Source organism: Solea solea, chromosome 20 (genome assembly GCF_958295425.1).
Source record: "Solea solea chromosome 20, fSolSol10.1, whole genome shotgun sequence".
Taxonomy (NCBI): Eukaryota; Metazoa; Chordata; class Actinopteri; order Pleuronectiformes; family Soleidae; genus Solea; species Solea solea.
In genome coordinates this window covers 421,538-443,765 of record NC_081153.1, presented here as the reverse complement: position 1 = coordinate 443,765, position 22,228 = coordinate 421,538, and the positions used below count along the sequence as shown (strand labels likewise).

Below are 22,228 nucleotides of genomic sequence, written 5' to 3'. Positions count from 1 at the left end.
ATTGGTACTGACTCATCTTTTAGCACAAGAGCTTTAGAAGCACCAGGTGCACAGTTAGACAGTTTCTCCCCTATAGATCTCCCTGAGTTCAGAATAAGCCTCAGAATCAGCTTTATTGACCAAGTATGTGAGCACGTACCAGGAATTTGACTCTAGTCTAGAACACGCTGTCAATTAAACGTAGAACATGAACATAAATAAACATAACCTAACAGACATTCAACTGAACAAGGACCACAAAGAACAATGATTTAAAAAAAAAGGGAAAAAAAATGTATAAATAAATAAGGAGTTAACATCATTAGTATCATCAATCAAAACCCTCAACCTGTCAGTTTGTCAGGAACAGGACTGGACCCAAATGCAGGACGGTGGTAAGAAAAAAGTGTAATTGAAGACATGAAGAGAGAGAGAGAGACCAGGAGCAGATACACAACAAGTTACAAGTTTATACAGTAAATGATTACATGTTTATAGCAATACAATGTAATTTATATAAGCAGCAGCAGAGAGTGTTGATAAAAATTATACTGATATAGACTTTTAATTATAGCACAATAATAATGACTGATGATATGTATGATAGCAGTAGCCTCGAAATTAACAGCCTCACAACAAAAGTTAATTGTGGAGTTCCACAAGGCTTGGTGCTTGGGCCAATACCTTTGACCTTATATTTGCTTCATCTCGGGAACATTATTAGAAAGCACAACACACACTTTCATTGTTATGCAGATGACACACAGCTATATTTATCAATGAGGCCAGATGAAATAAATCAGGCTGTTCAACTCCAGAAATGTCTCAGAGACATTAAGTCCTGGATGACCTGTAACTTTCTACTTTTAAAATCAGAAAAAAACTGAGGTCATTATACTCGGCCCTAAACACCTCAGAAAAAAACTTTCTCACCACATTGTCAATTAAGATGACATCACCATGGCTTCCAGTTCTACTGTGAGGAACCATGGAGTTATTTTTGACCAGGAAATGTCATTTGATTCACACATAAAACTAATTTCCAGAACAGCCTTCTTCCACCTGCGGAACATTATGCAAATTATAAACATTCTGTCCTTACAGGACACTGAAAAACTAGTTCATGCTTTTGTTACATCTAGATTAGATTACTGTAACTCATTCAAAATGCTGCAGCACGAGTTCTGACAGGAACTAGAAAGAGAGACCATATAACTCTAGTGTTAGCTTCTCTACACTGGCTCCACCCACAGTTTTGAATTCATACCTGAAAGACCTAGTCTTACCATATCACCCTAACAGACCATGTAGGTCCCAAAATACAGGTTTACTTGTGGTTCCCAGAGTCTGTAAGAGCAGAATGGGAGGCAGAGCCTTCAGTTACCAGGCTCCTCCTCTCCTGTGGAACCAGCTTCCAATGACAGTTCGGGAGGCCGACACTCTCTCTGTATTTAAAGTTGGACTTAAAACTTTCCTTTTTGATAAAGTTTATAGTTTGAGGTGGTTCAGGGAAACCTGGACCATCTCTTAGTTCTGCTGCTATAGACCTAGACTGCTGAGGGATTTTCCTGTGGTGCACGCACATTTACTCTGTCACACTCAGGGTATGAATATGACTTATAATGACATATAAAAAGTCATATTGTCTTTTTCTCTCCCTAGTTTGTGTCTTTCCTTCCTTTCCTCTCTCGCTCTGTATCCCTTATCTTGCAGGTTGTAGGATCAAGATCCAGTTTTCGAGGCTTTCCATATCATACGTATCATCATCATTATTATTGTACTATAATTAAAAGTCGATATTAGTATAATTTTTTATCAACACTCTCTGTTGCTGTTTTATAAATTACATTGTATTGCTATAAACATGTAATCATTTACTGTATAAACTTGTAACTTGTTGTTGTGTATCTTCTCCTGGTCTCTCTCTCTCTTCTGTCTCTACCTCATCTCCCTCTTGTCCTTTCTCTCCCCCCTTTCTGTCCCTCACCTCTCCTCTGACCCCCATTTTCCTTCACCCCAACCGGTCGAGGCAGATGACCGCACATCTCTGGGCCTGGTTCTGTCAGAGATTTCTTCCTGTTAAGAGGGAGTTTTTTCTCTCCACTGATGCCTAGTGCTTGCTCATTGTGTGAACTGTTGGGGTTCTCTGCTCTCCTTGATGTTGTCTATATACAGTGCCTTGAGATAATGTATGTTATGATTTGGCGCTATACAAATAAAACTGAATTGAATTGAATTGAATTGAATTGAACTTGTCATCCTCATGTGTGAAAAGTTGTATTGAGCTTACTCGCTTATACATAGTGTTGTTATATATAGATTTAGGTTAATATTTTAGTGAATGTCTTTTCTTCTTTGCTCTAGATATGCATTCTACTCCTCTAACCAGGCACCTCATCCTACAAAGGTAGCCTTAAAATAACAACCATCAAGCAACCATCAAGAAGCCATCTTTGATTCTTTACGATCTTGTCGTAGCTTCTTCCGCCACCTTGATTTTAGTCTACCCTTGTAGTCTACCCTTTACCTGACTTGACAATTTGGTCTGTACACACAGACTCTCTCGCTCTCTCTCTCACACACACAAACACACACACACACTGTCAGTCAGTCAGTCAGTCATCATCTACCGCTTTATCCTCCACCAGAGGGTCGCGGGGGGTGCTGTGCCAATCTCAGCTACATCGGGCGATAGGCGGGGTACACCCTGGACAGTTCGCCAGTCCATCGCAGGGCCACACACAGATAGAGACAAACAACCATTCACTCTCACACTCACACTCACTCCGATGGTCAATTTAGAGTGTCCAATTTACCTAATCCCCACATTGCATGTTTTTGGACTGTGGGAGGAAGCCGGAGAACCCGGAGAGAACCCACGCACACACGGGAACCATCTCTCGCTGCAAGGCGAGAGTGCTAACCACTACACCACCGTGTGTCCCCAAACACACTGTATATACTTTAATTTAGTAGATATTGTTTCAATCTTTGATGTCTTTTAAATGTTTTTCTCTCTCCTATAGAGCTCCAATCCTTCAATTCAAGATAGTGATATAGTATTATGATTTATTATAAATTATTAATCATAATCCAGATTGGTAATCTTCTTTATTCATGAGACTGTTTTCATTACAAATCACATTGGTTCCCCCAACATAATGGTGCCCCGTTTGAGTCACGGTACAGTTGGCAATTTATTCATTAATCTATAATATAAATAGACCACATTTTTGGTCAACAACCCAGGTATATTCCCCAGACACTGACTATGGTGTGTTATCATTAGTCCTTGACTGGAGTAGACAGTTCAGTTGTACAGGAAATACATAGTAGTACAAATTATTAGATTTACTACATTTAGTTATTGTTACCATATTGAGTCCTATGATTTTACATGTTTAAGCAAATAAAATATCTGTTTCAGCTTTAACATGATGCATATCTCTCACGGCAACAGACAACAAATAACGGATGAATGAGAAAAATTACTTTATTTAGAGATTCATAGAAAAACTTGCAAGAGGCCTCAGAACTCAAACCTCAACATGTCTTATGAAATGCATAAACTATTTCATGCTGTGCATTTAGCCTTCTCCACACATTTTCTGTACCTGAATATGGATTACTTTTGTTACAGGAAGTTGTTGTTTTTTTAAGTTTTTTTATGACTCTGTGTCTCGACCCATGATGGCTTTCTTTGTGTTCCTCTCTGGTCTTAACAGTATAATATAACATTTGGGTCCAAACAGCGCCACCAAGAGGCCAAAGCTGGAGGCCAGGATGGCAAATACCTCCACTGCATCTGCATATTTGCCTGGTGAGCTGATGTAAGCAGGGACAAAGGCCACCCACACTGCACAGAAGATCAGCATACTGAAAGTGATGAGTTTGGCCTCATTGAAACTGTCTGGAAGATTCCTTGCTAGAAAAGCTAACAAACAACTCATTACGGCCAGTAAACCAATATAACCAAGTAAAACTGCAAAACCAACTGTGGATCCAACTACACATTCATAAACTATCTTGTCACTGTGATACTGGGTGTTCTTATGAGGCATTGGTGAAGCAGATACAAGCCAGACAGTGCAGATTGCTGCTTGAACAGAAGTCAGAACCAGAACTGTCCCTCTCTGCTGCACAGCACCAAACCACTTGAGACTGGACTCACCTCCTGGTTTGGAGGCCCTGAACACAGCCAGAACCACCATGGTTTTCACTAAGATACATGAGACACAAAGCACAAAGCTGATGCCAAATACTGCATGTCTTAGTTGGCAAGTCCAAGATCTGGGTCGTCCAATGAAGAGTAATGAACACAAGAAACACAATTTTAGTGAAACCAAGAGAAGAAAACTGAGTTCTGAATTGTTGGCACGGACTAGAGGTGTGCTGCGATAATGGATAAAGATGCCTAGAACAACAACACAGATAGATGTGCCCAACAGTGAGATAGTTGTCAAGCAGATACCCAAAGGCTCATGGTAGGAGAGGAAATCTGTTTTCTTCGGAACACAGTGGTCACGTTGGGGGCTGGACCAGAAATCTTCTGGACAACTGGTGCACTCCATTGAGTCTAAGAAAAGAGGGAAAGTGATGAGATACATGTTTATATATTGTTTACCTTTTTGGGGTCAGCAGTCCAACTGGGGGTGCGTGTAGTTCTCCTTGGCATTGCTAGTAGTGGGGGGATGTTGGCCAGCCTTAACCTAACTGGGGAGTTTGTGAGGTTTGTAGACATGTTTAGGGTCTCTTTTTGACACATCAAGTTTCTCTACCGCTTTATCCTGAGTATATTAGATAAAATGAAAAATGTAATCATTTGATAATTGTTATTGTGTGTAATGTTGGGGATCAGCTCATTAAAGATGGAGTCACATGCATCTTGAATGGAGAACACATGGCCCTTTGCTCAAAGACAAAGAGGGTCATAAAACTCAGTCTATATAGATCCCTTATCTTCCACACATCAGTGGGAAACCCACCTCAGTGGTCACTTTGTGACATGTGACCCCATGTAACATGCAATACAAAAGCCAGGTCTCCCCTCCTTCTTCCTCTTCTCCATCTCACCGGAGGACACATGCTCCTCTGCTCTCCCCTGCCCTTCTGGGTGCAGGAAGGACACAGACGTCAGCTCTTCAACCAAAGACCCTTCAGCACAGAGCTAAACAAGGTTCCAGCAGCAAGAGAATCCTCTCTGCTGATCTTCGAGCAGGCACGCTCACAGCAGCCTGCTATCCTCCCATCAGAGGCAGCGACACCAGAGCCTGCCTAAGGATCAACCAAGGATCCAGAGCCAGATTAGCTCCAACTAGCTAACTTTGTAAGGAGGAACCTGAGCCACAGACACCAGAAACACAGTCACACATCTGCCATTCCAGACAGCAACAGACAGCACCTCAAAAGGACACTTTTGCATCTTTTAAGGACTTGGTAACATAACTGGGCCTAGCATAGCATCACTACTACGATATTGTTGTTTCAATCATTGATGTCTTTTTAATGAATGTTTTCTAAAATATACAGTCTGGTCTGATTAATATTGCACAAGTGTGTATATTGCCAAGCACTTCCCTCTAGAACTCTAATCCTTCAATTTGTATTCTATTGATGTAGTATTGGGATTTATCAATTATTAAGTTAATTATTAATCATTATCCAGCTTAATTTATGAGACTATATTTGGAGGTTATGAATTAATGGTTCATTCAGAACCGATTGTTCTCCTCTGTTTGAGAGGAGTGGTGCCCCGATTTGAGTTTGACTCAACTTTTTTATAAGAAATTAATTATTCCATAATTAATTAATTATTAATATTCTAAATTCATAGCCAATCACGCTCCTAATCCCAACAGTAATCTAGTTTAATCAGCATGGGCTATTTTTCCACTGTATGTTTACCACCAGTATTCATAGGGTTTGTGACGTGCACTGCAGGCATATTGTGAGTACGCAGCTTTGTGCAAGGAAGCATACAAGAGCTTTGTATAGCCAGTTCGCCTGATGCATGCACTATTCAGCCAGAAGCTAAACTTTTGAACACTTAATCATAGATGTATGGATCTTTAGCCTCCAATTTTGCATTCAGTTATTCAGTAAATGTATCCAATGCAGGCAGATTTCATTCTGCATGACATATGTGTGGACTAGTCCACCAATGAAGCTGTCATGATCCTTCTCTGTCATATCATAAATAAACGTCATTACCAACTGTCTGCCTGCCTCCGTGTACTGAATTTGGGTCCCTTCCCTGACTCATTACAGAAGCAGTGTGTTCATGCTGTAGTAAATGCCTTCTCTTGCAGGAACCTTTTTTAAGAAACAAAATGCTTCTTGCAGACCACTGCTTTCTGTGTTTCCACCATAGTGACAGACCAGAGCAGATAAGGAAAATGAGCAGGCTGATGTCTGAACAATGCACACCTACAAGTTGTTCCAATCTGGTCTACCATTACAGGATTTTTAATATGAGATTGTCCTTGTTGTAGTGGAGATTGATTTGGGGCACTACAAAATAATCAGTACTTTAATTTATCTCCTGGGTCATGTAGTGGAAATGCACATATTTTCCATTTAAGTTCTTGGTACTAGTTCCTGTTGTAGAAATGTGCCTTTTATCTTAAGTATGTTTGTATTTAAGATACAAATACAGCCTTGTTGTGGTTTGTCTTTTGCAATGTCACTGTTGCGTGTGGCCATGACATCAGTCACTCACTCACTCATTCATTCATTCAATCACTGTGCTGTGCCTAAACGCCCATATCTTTCCTTCGTCATCCGGCTGGCAAACTCAGGCTGACACACCTGCAGCAGATCCAAAATCGCTACCGCCCAATTACCAGCCTGCTGTATAAGCCAGCAAGTTCAGTTGCTCACAAGACAGACACCCAGCAACACCTTAGTCCCACATCATGATTTGTTAAATACCTTTTTCTCTCAGTAATCTTTGATTTAGTTGTTATTTTATTTTGGCCTGGAGATGGCCGGCAGTCCATAGTTTATAATTTGGTTTTGTCAGGCAGGGAGGAGGGCCAGCTTCGACATCTCTATAGGGGGTGGCCTGGTCCCCCCTCCATTTTGCTGAGTTTGGCCGGTATCTCCAGGTCCCTTTTGGTTAGATGACTTATTTATTCGGTAAAGTATTTATATTACACTTCAGTTATGGTTTCCTTAAAGAATGTTCATTTCATTGTGGGAAAGGTTGGTTAATAAAACCTGTTAAAACGTCCTATTTTCTGGTATCCTTTTAAGTTGAGGTCTCCAATTTGAGCCACTAATTAATTTATTTAATTGTTTGGAGGCCGTAACTTTTGGTGTTCTATGGCTTCTCTGAGGACCCACGGTGATGACTGTAGTGTCATCATGTGTGAGTGTCTCCTGTCAGTTCATTCTACAGATGTGTTTGATTAGTGCTTCTTTCTGCATATACATCAGTTCACCTTGGGCCAATGTACTGAAGATATTGGGCCTGCTGAAGCTCTTCTCTTTAACCATGTTACAATCATGGTTGTAGAGAAGTGAAGAGGAGCCCCCTCCCATCCGTCTCACAGCCTCTTCAGCCTGCTGCCATCGGGGAGGAGACTGTGCAGTCTCCGGGCCAGAACGAGCAGGCTAAAGAACAGCTTCTTCCACCAGGCTGTCAGGAGACTCAACTCCCTCCCTGCTCTACCATCACTCCCACCTCTACTCATCCTCCCCCCCTCTGCCCCCTGCCACAGACCAGGACTGTACTCCCCCCACTCCCCCCCCCCCCCCCCCCTCCTCCTCCTCCTCCTCCACCACCAACACCATTCCCACACTCTGAACTCAGGGACTGCACATTCCACTTTCCCCTGCTTATTTGCACTAAACTGCACTACCTCACTTATCTTATGTTAGAAGATTCTCGTCTTGTTGATTGTTTATTTCATGTCTGTTGATTGTTTATTGTTGATTGTTTACTTATGTTTATTTATGTAACTGCCTGTTTTGCACCGTGGGTCTGAGAGGACTGCCATTTCATCTGTGCTGTATGTCGTACATATAGTACATTTGACAAATAAAACTACTTGAACTTGAACTTGAACTTGATGGTACAGTTTGATTTGGTACAGTACAGTACGGACTGGAATGGAAAAGCCATGCATGCATTTCGACTGAGAACAGTACCTTTGCTTAGCAGGCGGGCTGTGCACTGTGCCAGATGGATGTGTCGCAAGATACGTAGCATAACGTCATGCTAAGCCCGTGCACGGACAACCAACAACATCGAACATGACACAATAGACAACAATGGTGGACCTCAGCAGATTGCTTTTTTCTGCTCTGTTTGTGGCTCTGTCTCAACAAGACGTCAACACATTTCTGTCGCCCAATCAACTAACTGTTGTGGGTCTAGCTCCATCCAAACCTTACCATTACTTTGGTACCCCAAGGGAAGGGAACTAAGACAAGGGAAGGGAAGGGAATGGTTGGATCCAGTTATCTTGGTACTATTCCTAATAGAAACGCAATAAAATACATACTGAACTGAACTGAAATGAACCATTCCACTCAGAGAAAACATGCCATTGCTATCCACTCTCTGGTCTGCTCTGTAAAAATATTATTTACAACTACAACAACAATTTGTTGTGACCTCTTGAGAGGGGTGGGACAAATATTTAAACCATCACACTCACCAGTTGTATTGCTGATCTTTCCTTCAGAACAAGGGACACAGTCAAAACAACACTCAGGTTCCCCCTTTTTTCTGGCCATGCGGGTACCTGGAGGACAACTCTCACTGCACACTGACTGAGGCTGTGTGGAGAAAAAATCCATATCTGTGAGTCTAATCTATAATGAGTAATCGGAAGAAATCATAGTCTAAAAAAGTAACCTGTTTGGATTCAAAGTTCCAGAAGATTTTGTTTTCATCCAGTGTGAGTTCTTCACCTTTAACCTCACCCACTGTCTGAACTTTAGTTCTTCCACCAGGGAGCCACATCCAGTTTATGATGTCATAAATTGGAAAAGCATTACCATTCTCATCAAATGATACCTCATCGCCAAATGTTGTTGTGAAGTTTACCAAGTCCAAGTAATACACAAGCTTTGATTATTGGAGTTAGATATATAGAGGGAAAACAAGAAAGAAAAAATGATTGCTCAATTGTTTCACAGTTTTGTCAACATGCACAGCAGTCGAGAGAGCTACTATATGATGAACTCAGAGAGTGTGCATGAAAACAGTAAACATTCTAATCATTTTAAATCACAGAAACAAGCAAATAAAGGTTGTCATATACATTGCTAAACGAAAGGTATAAGACCACCTCATAAAAATGAGAAACAAAAAATTTAGAAATCTTTCAAAAACTTGTTTGAAACTAAAAATGTTATTGCTATTAATTTGGCAAATAACAAAGTGAATTCTAAGAAATGAATAAATTGTAAAATTCAACCACTAAAACTAAATAACTATAATCAACAGTAGTATTATTATTATTGTGCTACAATTAAAGTTGATGTTTGAAGTTTTTTTTTATCAACAATCTCTGCTGCTGCCTGTATAAGTTACATTATAGTTATATTTTAGCATTAAAATTATAATTTTAGTTAAAGAGCTTCTACATACTGGTGTATTAACCATTACAGAAACATAACAAATGATAACAATGCTGTTAATTTAGGGCAGCTGTGGAAAAAACCTTACATTGGGTGGTGGTTGAATACATTTGTTAAGCACTGTATATTAAGACATGAATTGACGCAAGTGCAGCCGCACTGCTCTGACACACTCTGCTGTGAATGAGAAGCACAGTAAACATTTACAGATTTCTTTTACATCATTTTAACTAGTTTTATTGTGACTTCCATAGCCTGGTAACATAACATTATGTTAAACAATTCAGGTTCTTAGCCCCTAGATGCAGTTTTTGCATCAGGGACCATTACTTTGTTCCACCCAAGTCAAATTGTGAAAGAGAGTCTTAATGGCAGCTGTGAGACACAGTCTGTAATTGTTTGAGTGCTAGAGTTCACCTCCATTAGATTTATATCAACAAACTGGTGCTGATTTATGCTTAAAGTGGATGAATTAAAAATTATTCCAAAATGTATTGAATGATGCCCTATGGCCTAAAATATTGTGATGTGTGTTTAAGGCCATATTATCAAGCCCTAGATGGAAATTACTTCCTTTAACTGTATTATTTAACTTGTGTTTAGTAAGTATTGCTGTACCTACAATTAAAAACTCTTAATTCTTAAAAATTGCAAGAATAAAGATATTACGTCTTTACACCTTGTAGGTCACATCATATTACCATTATTAACTTACTCTTTGACCTGCAATTTCAATCCACTGTCACCAAAATGTATAGGGGTATCACAAACCATATACGAGTGAGTAAGTGAGATTGAGTGTAAACTGATATCTCACCTGCCATGGCTCCAGTCTTTGTAAATGAGCACAGGTGTTGTTGCTGAAAGGTCCTTTCCCTGGCTCACATTGCAGCATTTCATCAAGAGCATACGCCAGAGCGTACACAGCCTTATACACATTATACTCTGGCCTGAGGTCTGAAACATCCAGGAACTCAGTCTCCACCTTCTCTAAAACTTCCTGTCCAGTGCATAATTCTCCTCCAGCTTCCACCCAATCTGCTGGAGGTGGTGAAAATCTACACTGAAATGTATGTTCCCAAAACTGATTCACCTGGAAGATAAATCGTTAATTAATTCTTAAATAGTATTCACACAAACAACAAATCAGAGGGATGTCACATACAACTCTCACCACACTATTCCCATAACTGTTGTTGTGATGTAGGTCAGGACGTATTTGTAACAGGAAATAGCTGAATCCTGGTATTTCTCCTCGACGAATCGAGATGCCCAGTGTTCCACCCAGGTACAGCATGAGGTGAGGAGTCTGGAGCACAGCAGCTGTTGTCCAGGCTTCACTGGCCATCCACTGCAGGCCTGTCACATTCTGTCTCACCACCTGTGTGTGATGAGCTCACAAGACTGACTGGATTTTGGACCATTGGGAGGACATGATGTGATGTGTGTGAGGGGGCGGGTCTGTCAAAGCGGAGAATCAGGACGAGCTTGGCAGTGCGCTGCAGCGGCAGATAAAGTGTCTATGTTGTTACTTAAAGAAAGGCTTCCTTTTTAGCTAACGGTATAGCTACAAACGGAATTGATTTTGAGAGAATTATCGGGACACTACCAACTGAATGACTGGCAATTCTTGGTGAGAAGACAGTGTTGGTTGGCAAGCTGAGTGTTTTGTTTCCTCCTCTTCTGCTCCCTCCCGCCCCCCTCTGTGAGTATTCCCTGACACTGCGTCCATGATAGCACTGGGCTTAAGGAATTTATTCCTGAACGGGATTTATCCTCTTCCCTCTACTGCTGTGCCACACTTGGTAATATGCAGTAAGAAGAATGAACACTTAACTGTCAAATGACAAAAATAGTTCAACAAGTGTTAAGTCACCTGTTTAACTGAGCTGTGGACTTTGTTGAAGGTTGATGTCAGAAGCTATTGTGAACTACTACTTGTGAACTACAAATAAACTTCTTCAATCACCAGACTCCCTACCCCCCACCACTCAACTGACACCTGTAACTCCCTAATGCAGTTTTTCAATGAGAAAATTCATAAAATCCACCAGCACTTAAGTTCAAATCATTCAACCCGCTCCCCCTCTGAATTTCTCCCACACAGTCAGCCTTTCTCCAGTTTCCACCTCCCCGCTGCTGCTGAAATCTCAGAACTCATCCGTAAAGCCAAGCCCTCCACAACTCGACCCCCTCCTCAGTCAAATCCTGCCTTCTGTCTCTCCTCCCCTTCATTTCAAAGCCTTGATGAACAATTCCAGTCTGGTTTCCACCCCCACCATAGTACCGAAACTGCTCTCACAAAAATCAAACAACCTCCTCATGGCAACTGATTCTGGATTATTCACCATTCTCATCCTCCTTGACGTGAGTGTGGCCTTTGACACAATTTCTTAACCCATCCCCCTCAATAGATTATCTTCCATTGGCATCACTCACACCCCTCTCCACTGGTTTCACTCATATCTCACAGGCTGCACTCATTCAGCTAAAATCATTCAGATCCCAGCTTTTCCCCGTCACTACAGGTGTGCCCCAGTGCATGGATGACCTACAGCTCTATTTATTCAGCAATCCAAATTCCACCCTCCCGTTCTTCTCTCCCCTCAGGACAAAGCGCCGAACCCTGGGGGCCTTTGCTGCAGCCGCCCCCACTCTCTGGAACTCACTCCCACAACCCATCAGGAACTCAGACTCACTACAGACATTTAAATCATTACTCAAAACCCACCTGTTCAAAACTGCTTACACCTAACTCTCTATTTCCCATTGTTTTATTTCAGTCCTGTCCTTTGTTTTGTTTAGTTTTGAGTGTCTAGAAAAGCGCTATATAAATTTGATGTATTATTATTATTATTATTATTATTAATAATATTATTATTATTATTGTTATTATTGTTATCTAATTTCCTCACATTAAACAATGACAGTCGAACTTGTGACCATGATGTCTTTTGCACACAGGGTACCGGTCTTAACCACTGAGCCACTCCACCCCCTCCGAATCCTTCAATTAATTCAAAATGCTGCAGCACGAGTTCTGACAGGAACTAGAAGGAGAGACCATATAACTCCAGTGTTAGCTTCTCTACACTGGCTCCCCGTACAGTTTAGAATTCAATTTAAAATCCTCCTCCTCACGTACAAAGCACTTAATGGTAAGGCCCCTTCATACCTGAAAGACCTAGTCTTACCTTATCACCCTAAGAGACCACTTAGGTCCCAAAATACAGGTTTACTTCCCAGAGTCTGTAAGAGCAGAATGGGAGGCAGAGCCTTCAGTTACCAGGCTCCTCCTCTCCTGTGGAACCAGCTTCCAATGACAGTTTGGGAGGCGGACACTCTCTCTGTATTTAAAGTTGGACTTAAAACTTTCCTTTTTGATAAAGCTTATAGTTAGAGCTGGTTCAGGGAAACCTGGACCATCTCTTAGTTATGCTGCTATAGAACTAGACTGCTGGGGGATTTTCCTGTGGTGCACGCACATACACTCTGTCATACTCAGGGTATGAATATGACTTTTTATATGTCATTAACCTTGTCTCTTTCTCTCCCTAGTTTGTGTCTTTCCTTCCTTTCCTCTCTCTCTCTCTGTATCCTCATCTTGCAGGTTGCAGGATTAAGATCCAGTTTTCGAGGCTATCCATATCATACATATCATCACCATTATTATTGAGCTATAATTAAAAGTCAATATTAGTATAATTTTTATCAACACTCTCTGCTGCTGCCTTATAAATGACATTGTTTTGCTATAAACATGTAATCATTTACTGTATAAACTTGTAACTTGATACAGTTGTAGTATCTGCTCCTGGTCTCTCTCTCTCTCTTCTGTCTCTACCTCATCTCCCTCTTGTCCATTCTCTCCCCCCTTTCTGTCCCCCACCTCTCCTCTGTCCCCCATTTTCCTTTGACCCCAACTGGTTGTGGCAGATAACTGCACATCTCTGAGCCCGGTTCGGTCAGAGATTTCTTCTTCTGTTAAGAGGGAGTTTTTTCTCTCCACTGATGCCTAGTGTTTGCTCATTGTGTGAACTGTTGGGGTTCTCTGCTCTCCTTGATGTTGTCTATGTACAGTGCCTTGAGATAATGTATGTTATGATTTGGCACTATACAAATAAAATTGAATTGAATTGAACATTAAAAATTAAAACGGGTGCATTCTAACTCATTAAATATGCATTAACAAATACATTTATACAGTACTGTGCAAAAGTTTCAGGCACCACCAGCTCTGTTGTTTTTTCTGTCTGTCGAATTCTGTGATCATTGGAATTTGGAATGAAGTGATGCAACTTAAAGCTGGTCTTTCGCGAGCTGTCAATGAGTTTAACTCATGCAACATGTGTATGTAATGCTCAAGCATGTCTTGAATAAACCTGGCGTAATAAAAGTTTTTTACAGCAGATATTTCTTTAATGAAATAGTAGGACAAACACAGTATTTACCAGTAACATTAATTATGGTTCCACTCCAGTATTTACAGAGCTGTGTTATTGTTCAAGTGTAAGGGTAGATCACGCTAAATACTTGACACCTAGAGGATGTTTTTTTTTTTTAAAAAAACAACAAAAAACTGCATACATATTTTCTGGATGTGTTCCAGTAAAGTGAAACAGAAATAATCATCCTCTATTGTCGTTATAGCATTGCTAAAACAACAAATCTAATGGTGGCCTAAGACTTCTGCACAGTACTGTATAATTTCATACTTTCATACCAGGAAGATATAAACTAGCTTGCACAGTTGATGTCATACACAGACCTGTGATTTACAAAGTATCACAAGCAAAATATAATTTGTAAGCAGTCTTACTCAAAGCAAATAACATTACAGGTATTGCATGATGCAAAAAGCTTTTAGATTCTACAAAACTAATTTCATTAATAATATTTTCTATTGTCTATCACAGGGTTAATCTGTGACTCTTATGTGCCAAGACCATCAACACCCGAGATGCAACATACTGTACATACATACATTTCTTGGCACTGACCTCACCCATTAGTTGGATCATGTGGACCTGATGTGCAAACACAATCACCACTCGAGCTGTAGATTTCCTTATCACATCCACTATTCTCCTTAGTTCAGCAGGGTTATCACCCCAGGGCAAAATCTCTGTGTAAGCCAGACAACCTCCACCAGCTGGACCCAGATCAGAGTGAAAGGATTGAGCAGCATTGAAACCATAATCATCATCACTGATGAGCAGACCTGCCCAAGTCCAACCAAAGTGTTTTAGAATCTGAATCATAGCATTCACCTATGTGGACACAGAGCAGAGGGATTAGTGCACAGGCAGGAATCATCTTTACCAGAAATCCTGCTAAACAGGTTCATCAAAGACTCATGTTCAATCACTAAGTGTTGTATATCTAACACTAGTGATCTTTTTTTTTTTTTTCACAGATTGATTTTCACCTGAAAGTCGTCACTCGGGATCGTCCTGAAGAAGGATGGGAACTTTTGTCGGTCACTCAGACAGGAACATGTGGCAAAATAACTCACCTGCAAAAACCAACAGCCAGGTTTTTTTCAGATTTTTGGATGGATGGAGGTGGATTACTGATCACACCTTTGTTTTAACTCATTTCATTTTGATTTAAATTAATACATTCAATTAAATATTGATATAAATGTTTTTGCATCCTCGCATTCAATTAAATCACCATAATGATTGAGTTGAAATACATATGACTTACCAGAGGCACTCTGTACAAACCTATGACTGTGGATATGGCAATAGTACGTGTAGAAGAAGAATCACCCACAATTCCTAGGACTGGAGGAGTTCCTACACAGTTCTCCTCTAATGTAACTTGCTCTTCTTGACCACTGACTAAGGTCAGTGCTGCACGCAATCCAATTCCTACTTGGACACAGTTATCATACAGACTGTATCCCAGAGTCACATTAGGCAGCAAGTTGGAGTTTCTGTTGATCTCATCAATAGCAAAAGCCATGGTCTGAGCCAGCCTGAATCCTATAACATCAAAACTGACAAAAATACAAGCATTTACTATTAAAATTCTTTATATGTTTACTGTGAAATCATACACACCAACAGATTATTCGAAAACATTCAGCTGCATATCAACAATGTGATTCATATTAAGATGAAAACCTAATAAATAATTCAACATCAATAAAAAGGGCATAAACCCAATGCAATAATTTAACATTAACTATACAGCATCAAAAGAAAATATTAATAATCTTTATTCCTATCAGCTTTGTTCCGTTTCCCGCACAGACTCACCTATAGCAGGTAGGCTGCAGTGGCTCTGAGGTAAAAGGCAGGTCAGGATAATCAGGAAATAAGTGAAGTCTGAAAATTCCACCTAGAATCACATCTCCAGGTCTGTGCATCCCATTTAAATGAAACTGTTTCTGTAACTGACAAGAGGATGAAAAAAGAGACGAGGACACAGCAGAGGAAAAGCAGGCGAACAACAAGAGGAGACTGGTGTCTAAAAATAACCTCATGACTTTGCTTTGGTTCGTTCCTGTCTAAGTGCAGGCTGATTACAATGTCGCCACATTTTATGTATTTGCAGTGTTGTTTATTTTTTACACACCTCCCATTAGGACAGGAAGAAGCTGTAAGGGCATGTAAGGCTCGTAGCTGTATGTCAGTCATGTCAAAGTCAAATACACGGGGGGCCAAAATAAAAAAAAATGGTACAAGTGGAGGGCCGGGCTGGTTCAGTGTTTATTAAAACTCGCAATTATTGCACATATTGAACCATTACCAATAACACAGCCTATATTGCACTTAACATTAATCATTAAATTAAATTAAGCAAAACATAAATAAAATCAGTTGCAATATTTTCTCAAGGCTCTTTCAGTAACTAATTGAAAACGTTTTTTCTTCTTCTTTTTTTTAACAGGTAAACAGCAAAATGTAATTTTCCTTCAAAGCTCAATGGCAAGATAAATGCAAAAATGAAACAGCATGCATTAAAAACAAATCAGTGTGCTGCTCTGATCCTCACCAATGTCTGTCTTTTATAATAAAATTAGAAAAGTCAGTGCAAACTTGAAAAAGTGCAAAACAGTTGCATTAATTTCTTAGGCAAGATTTGTCTTTCTGTGCGTCTGTGTGTTTCATTGATGTTTCATACTGCCTTCTTAAGTTATATTCTTTCATAACAGACACGCTGTCTCCACACACAAGACACACAGGCTTTCCTTTTACTTCGGTGAACATGTATTCTGTCTCCCACCTGTCTTGAAACCCCCTGTTTTCAGCGTCTACCTTTCTATTTGCCATTTTGGGGGAGAGGGAGATGAAAATTGACGGCGATGTTTAGTCCTCCACTGTGACTGTGCTGCTGCTCATGAAGAGAAGACGCGGGATCGCGCTCGCTTGCGGGCACTCGGTACGCGCCAATGCACTCGCAGTGCATCTTGGGATTTGTAGTATTATGGTGCTGCCGGCACATAATACTGCTAGTAATTAAATATCATCCCGCGGGCCATAGACAACTCATTCACGGGCCGGATCCGGCCCGCGGGCCTTGACTCTGACATATGTGCTGTATGTGGTTAGGCTTCCTGCACATTTTAAATGCTATACTATATTAATTGTTTTCTACAGGAACATTTCATGTGTTTATTTCATGTTTCTGTAACTTGATGAGTTGATGTGAAAACCATTTGCTGGCTCTGTCACTTTCTCATGGTATTTGCCATTATATTCTGTTAGCAGGATGCTAAATGTGAACAAGCTGCCAGTCAGTCTGACTGGACATTTATGTATGTATGTGAATACATTTTTTGAAGCTAAAAGCTTGAGACCAAAAGGACTAGCCACTTTCTCTGGTGTTATTGGAGACTTTTGTGGTGTTTGCAGACTCTCGTGTGAAAGCACATATCACTCTGCAGTTACTGTGCTCAACAAGCAGCGGGTGCTGCCGGGATCCCCTCCCAAAGCACTCGCAGGCGGTCAGTCTCACAGTAGCGTCCACAGCAGTCCCAGCCTGCGGTCAAAGCAGAGAGGAGACCCTCACCACTCCGCGTCCAGGCTGCTAATGAATCGCGCATGGCCACCTCCGTTTAAATGTAAATGTGTCTCACACAAAAATAAATCACGCATCTGACACATATCAGACAAAACATATGTGTTATGTCTGATATGTGATATCTATACTGTGTCACGGCGCACATGGTCAATTATGCAAATTAGGCGATGACGTAATTTAGCGACTTCTAGCGACTTTTAGGACAGCCAATAGCGACTGTGCTTATTGAAGAGTTGGCAACAGTGTTGAGGAGGGGGTAAAAGACAACTTCACTGATACTGAGATACTAAGAGGCGTACTAAGAATAATAAAGCCAGGAGATTTCAAAGATATGCTTGTCAACAAAGAAGATATGATGGTAGCTGAGCTCAAGGGATTTTTACAGTCAGATATAGGTGAGAGAAATAGCACAGAACTATTTCAAGAGCTCATTTGTGCCAAACAGAAAGAACATGAGACCACTCAGCAGTTTCCTTTATCGTTTCATTGGGCTCAAGCAAAGAATCCTCTTTTTATCAAAACAATCCAAAGCAGAGATGAAGTATAATCCAGACACAGTCCAAGGTGTATTTCTGCACACAGTGTATCAGGGAATAGGGCACAAGCACAACGACATTCGTAGGGAGTTGAAGCCCTTAATCTCAGATCATACTGTAGCTGATGAAACAAATCTTAAACAGGTCACAAAAATAACGAGTGATGAAAGTGAGTGACAGCCAGGAGCAGATAGCCAACTGATAGGCAGGAAAGCTTTAACTAAGTGTATCCTTAATGGCCTGGCAGTTACTGCTCTAGTAGACACTGGGGCTCAAGTTAGTATAATTCATAGGTCTTGGAAAGACAAGTACCTACCTGATCTTGACATTCGGCCTCTATCAGAGCTCATAGACCTGGAGGATAAAACCCAACTGGACGTGTATGCAGTAAATGAGGAGCTCATTCCATTTGAGGGGTGGGTTATCATCACAGTGAACTTACCTGGAAATGAGGATCCCAACCTGTCTATTAATGTGCCAATGTGAGTCCCTTACCTCAGGATATGCCACTGATAGGTTTTAATGTAGTGGAAGTAGTGATCCAGGAAAAGCCGGAGAGATTGATCCCCACTCTCACTCAGCTGCTTGGAGGAGCCATGTCCATCCCTGAAGACACAGCCCAGACTATTTTACATTTTGTCCAGACCAAAAAAACTGTTGCACCCCAGGGGCGCCTGAGAATAGGGCAGAAAGACAGAGTAATCCCTGCTGGTGGTGTAGCCTGGGTGAAATGTAGTGTTATGGCCTGGGTTGTGTTTGTGTTACGTTTTGTGTACTTGTCTTCCCCTTTTTCTTTCTCTTGTGTTTACCTGCAGTGTTGGAGGGTGGCAGAGGAGGAGCTAATTCACATCTGACAAGGGCAGTGAGGCACACCTGGTTTCAATCCTCACCTGATTCACCTCCCCATAAAACCGGCTCTGACTTCACTCCTCTGCCAGATAATTCCGTCAAATCGGTAGAGCTAGTAGAAAGTCTCCAGTGAAATTACTCTTGTGAATTCCTGTGAACGAGCTGAGCGCTCACTGCCCTTTGTTTTTCTGTGGACCTGCCTCCTGCTACCAGCTGCCTGCAGCAGCGGATACTTTTTGATGAATTAAGTAATTAGAAAACTTTTGTTAAATAAATTGTTGATCATCTACGGACAGCCTCTGTTCTCCAGGCTGCAACATGTAGAGTCCCACCACAGCTAGATCCATCTGACTCGTTAGTGTAGTTTGAACCAGAGGAAAACTGTGTGCAACTGCAGCAGTTAGATTTAGGTGAGGGATTGTTGGTAATTCAGAATGAGAGACAAGTAGCTGTGCCTCTAGGGAACCACACTAAACATAACATCATTCTGCCCAGAAAATACCCCATTGGCAGCATTCAGCCAAATAAAAAAAAATGTTGAAACTGACTCACCTGCTGAAACAGAGATTAAGGTTCAAAATATCAGGGTGTCATCAGCCAAATCAACCTGCACTACGGTGGCAACCACCAGTTGATTTGAGTCATATTGATAAGGAACAGCAAGAAATTGTAAGTAGAATGCTATATGAAGAGTCATCCGCTTTCTCAAAAGATGCTGACGATATTGGCTGTATTCCAAGCTTACAAATGTTGATTAACACCAAAGACGCAATCCCAGTACAGAAAGCTCATTCTTCTGTGCCAAAGCCACTGGTGGCTGATGTGAACGAGTACATCCAAGATCTATTAGCAAAAGGGTGGATTGTTAAGTCGAAGTCTCCTTATGCAGCCCCTGTCGTGTGTGGCCAAGAAAAGGATGGTTCACTGCGCCTTTGTGTTGATTACAGGTTGTTGAACAAGAAAATCATCCCTGACAGGCATCCGCTTCCTTGGAACCAAGAATGGAACCAGAATACCCTTTGGCCTGTCCAACACCCCTGCGGCTTTCCAAAGGAGTATGGAAGAGATACTTACCTCACTCAGGGATGAATGCTGTATTTCCTATTTTGATGACATCCTTTGCTATTGAGGAGCCTGTTGAGGGAGTTCGCAAAGTCTTGAGGGCACTTCAAAAGCATGTCGTGAAGTTGAGACCCGAAAAATGTGAACTGTTTCACAGGCAGGTCAGATATGTGGGTCGCCTGGTCTTGGCAGAAGGCATGCACATTGACCCAAAGGATCTTGAAGCTGTGCAGTTCCTTACAGCTAAAACCCCCCGACCAGTTGGTATTGTGAGACGTCTTGTGGGGTTCCTAAGTTACTCGGAGCTACCTTAAGGATTTCTCACGCATTGCACAACCAATTTATGAACTCCTCAAAATCAAACCTGGTGTATCAACTGTGCTACCCCACCAAGCAAAGACCAAGGGCCCCCAGCTCTCCTCCAAGACCGCTGTGGAGTGGACTGGGGACCATCAGAAAGCACTGGAGCACCTTACCAGCAGGCTCACCAATCCTCCAGTTCTCGCTTACCCAGACTTAAATCTACCATTCCAACTGCCCACAGATGCCTATGAACAGGGTCTTGGGGCTGTCCTTTATCAGCATCAAAATGGTAAGCTGAGAGTCATAGGCTACGGCTCTAGGACACTGACGCCAGCTGAAAAGAATTACCATTTGCACAGTGGAAAATTGGAATTTCTTGCACTTAAATGGGCTGTGTGCGAGAAGTTTAGGGATTACCTATACTACGCCCCACACTTCACTATTTATACCGACAATAACCCATTGACTTATGTGATGAGCGCTGCAAAGCTCACCGCTGTTGGACATCGTTGGGTTGGAGAACTATCCGACTTCAGGTTCGGTATAAAGTACAGACCTGGCAAGACAAATATAGATGCTGACACATTATCTCGCATGCCCCTCAACATTGATGAGTATGTAGGAGAGTGTACTGAGGGGTTATCACAGGATGTTGTTCAGGCCACCTGGAATGGGAACAGAGAAGCTCAGGAACGGGAGGTGGCTTGGGTAGCTGCACTTACTCTCACCACTAATTCCGACCAAGACCCCCTGCACCCCTTCCAACAATCAGTAGAGACGAATTAGCCAAAGCCCAAAGAGAAGATAAAGCAGTGCGGGAAATCATAAGACTAAAAGAGACAGATACCGTACTGACTAGTGACACACGACGAACAGTAAACAGAACAGCAAAGAAACTTCTCCATGAATGGAGTAGACTGTTTGTAAGTGATGGACTTTTGTACAGACAATCTGGTGACAGACAGCAACTAGTCCTGCCCCATGGCATTAAAGTGTCTCCATGACTACATGGGGCATGTAGGTACTGAGCGCGTCCTGTGTCTGGCAAGAGAGCGGTTTTACTGGCCGTATATGAAAAGGGTGGAGGAATACGTCACTAGGATATGTCCTTGTGTTAAACAAAAGAAACCTGAAACCTGCCCCCATGGAGTCGATCACCTCAAACTCACCATTTGACCTTGTGTGTATAGACTACCTGCACCTCGAACCTAGTTGTGGGGGATATGAATATATCCTGGTGGTCGTGGATCTTTTTACAAGATCCGTTCAAGTGCACCCAACTAAGAACAAATCTGGACAAACAGCGGCGGATCGCATCTTTGAGAATTTTATCCTATGCTTTGGTTACCCAGGCAGGGTACTCTTCAGGACCCTGCGGGAAAAATCAGGTATCGGACACTCTCGGACAACGCCTTATCACCCTCAGGGAAACCCAGCCGAGAGGTTCAACAGGACTCTCTTGCAGATGCTGCAGATGCTCACTGACAAGAGCGGTGGAAAGACCATCTTCAACGAACAGTGCATGCTTACAACTGTACGTGACATGAGTTGACTGGTTATTCCCCCTACTTTTTACTGTATGGGCATCCCAATAGGTCTCCCAATAGACCTATTGTTTGGCCTGATAGGTGATAAGAGTCAAGTGTCACACAAAAACTATGCTGAAAAAGACGAGTGAAGCATACCGAATCGCTAGTGAGAACAGTAATATGGCAAGTGAAACTGAAGGGTGTTGGGGTCCCCAGAGTTCTAGTTAGGAATCTCTCCTAAGGGGGTCCAGGAAAACTTAGGTCATACTGGGAAAGAAACGTCTACGTAGTTAAAGAGCAGGTGGCAGATAGCCCTGTGTACAGGGTCCATCCTGAAGCAGGAGA

The 22,228-nt window shown here is 41.6% G+C and overlaps 1 protein-coding gene and 1 pseudogene across 1 annotated transcript; one reads left to right on the top strand and one right to left on the bottom strand.

The window, feature by feature from the left end:
• The first annotated feature begins 563 nt into the window (after nucleotides 1–563).
• Nucleotides 564–12,970, top strand: LOC131447830 (uncharacterized; annotated as a pseudogene).
• LOC131447603 (extracellular calcium-sensing receptor-like) lies at nucleotides 3,552–11,086 on the bottom strand. Its single transcript, XM_058619488.1, has 3 exons — nucleotides 10,745–11,086; nucleotides 10,388–10,663; nucleotides 3,552–4,555 (listed from the first exon to the last, which is right to left on the bottom strand). The coding sequence occupies exons 1-3, from the start codon at nucleotides 10,916–10,918 to the stop codon at nucleotides 4,439–4,441; spliced, it is 567 nt and encodes a 188-aa protein (XP_058475471.1). The 5' UTR covers nucleotides 10,919–11,086; the 3' UTR covers nucleotides 3,552–4,438.
• Nucleotides 12,971–22,228: the final 9,258 nt, after the last annotated feature.

Coding starts and splice junctions, on each gene's coding strand:
- LOC131447603 (XM_058619488.1), bottom strand. CDS start 10,918: ATGGCCAGTGAAGCCTGGACAACAGCTGCTGTGCTCCAGACTCCTCAC. Junction 10,664..10,744: donor ACAGTTATGGGAATAGTGTG/GTGAGAGTTGTA, acceptor TTTATCTTCCAG/GTGAATCAGTTTTGGGAACA. Junction 4,556..10,387: donor AAAGACTGGAGCCATGGCAG/GTGAGATATCAG, acceptor CTCTTTTCTTAG/ACTCAATGGAGTGCACCAGT.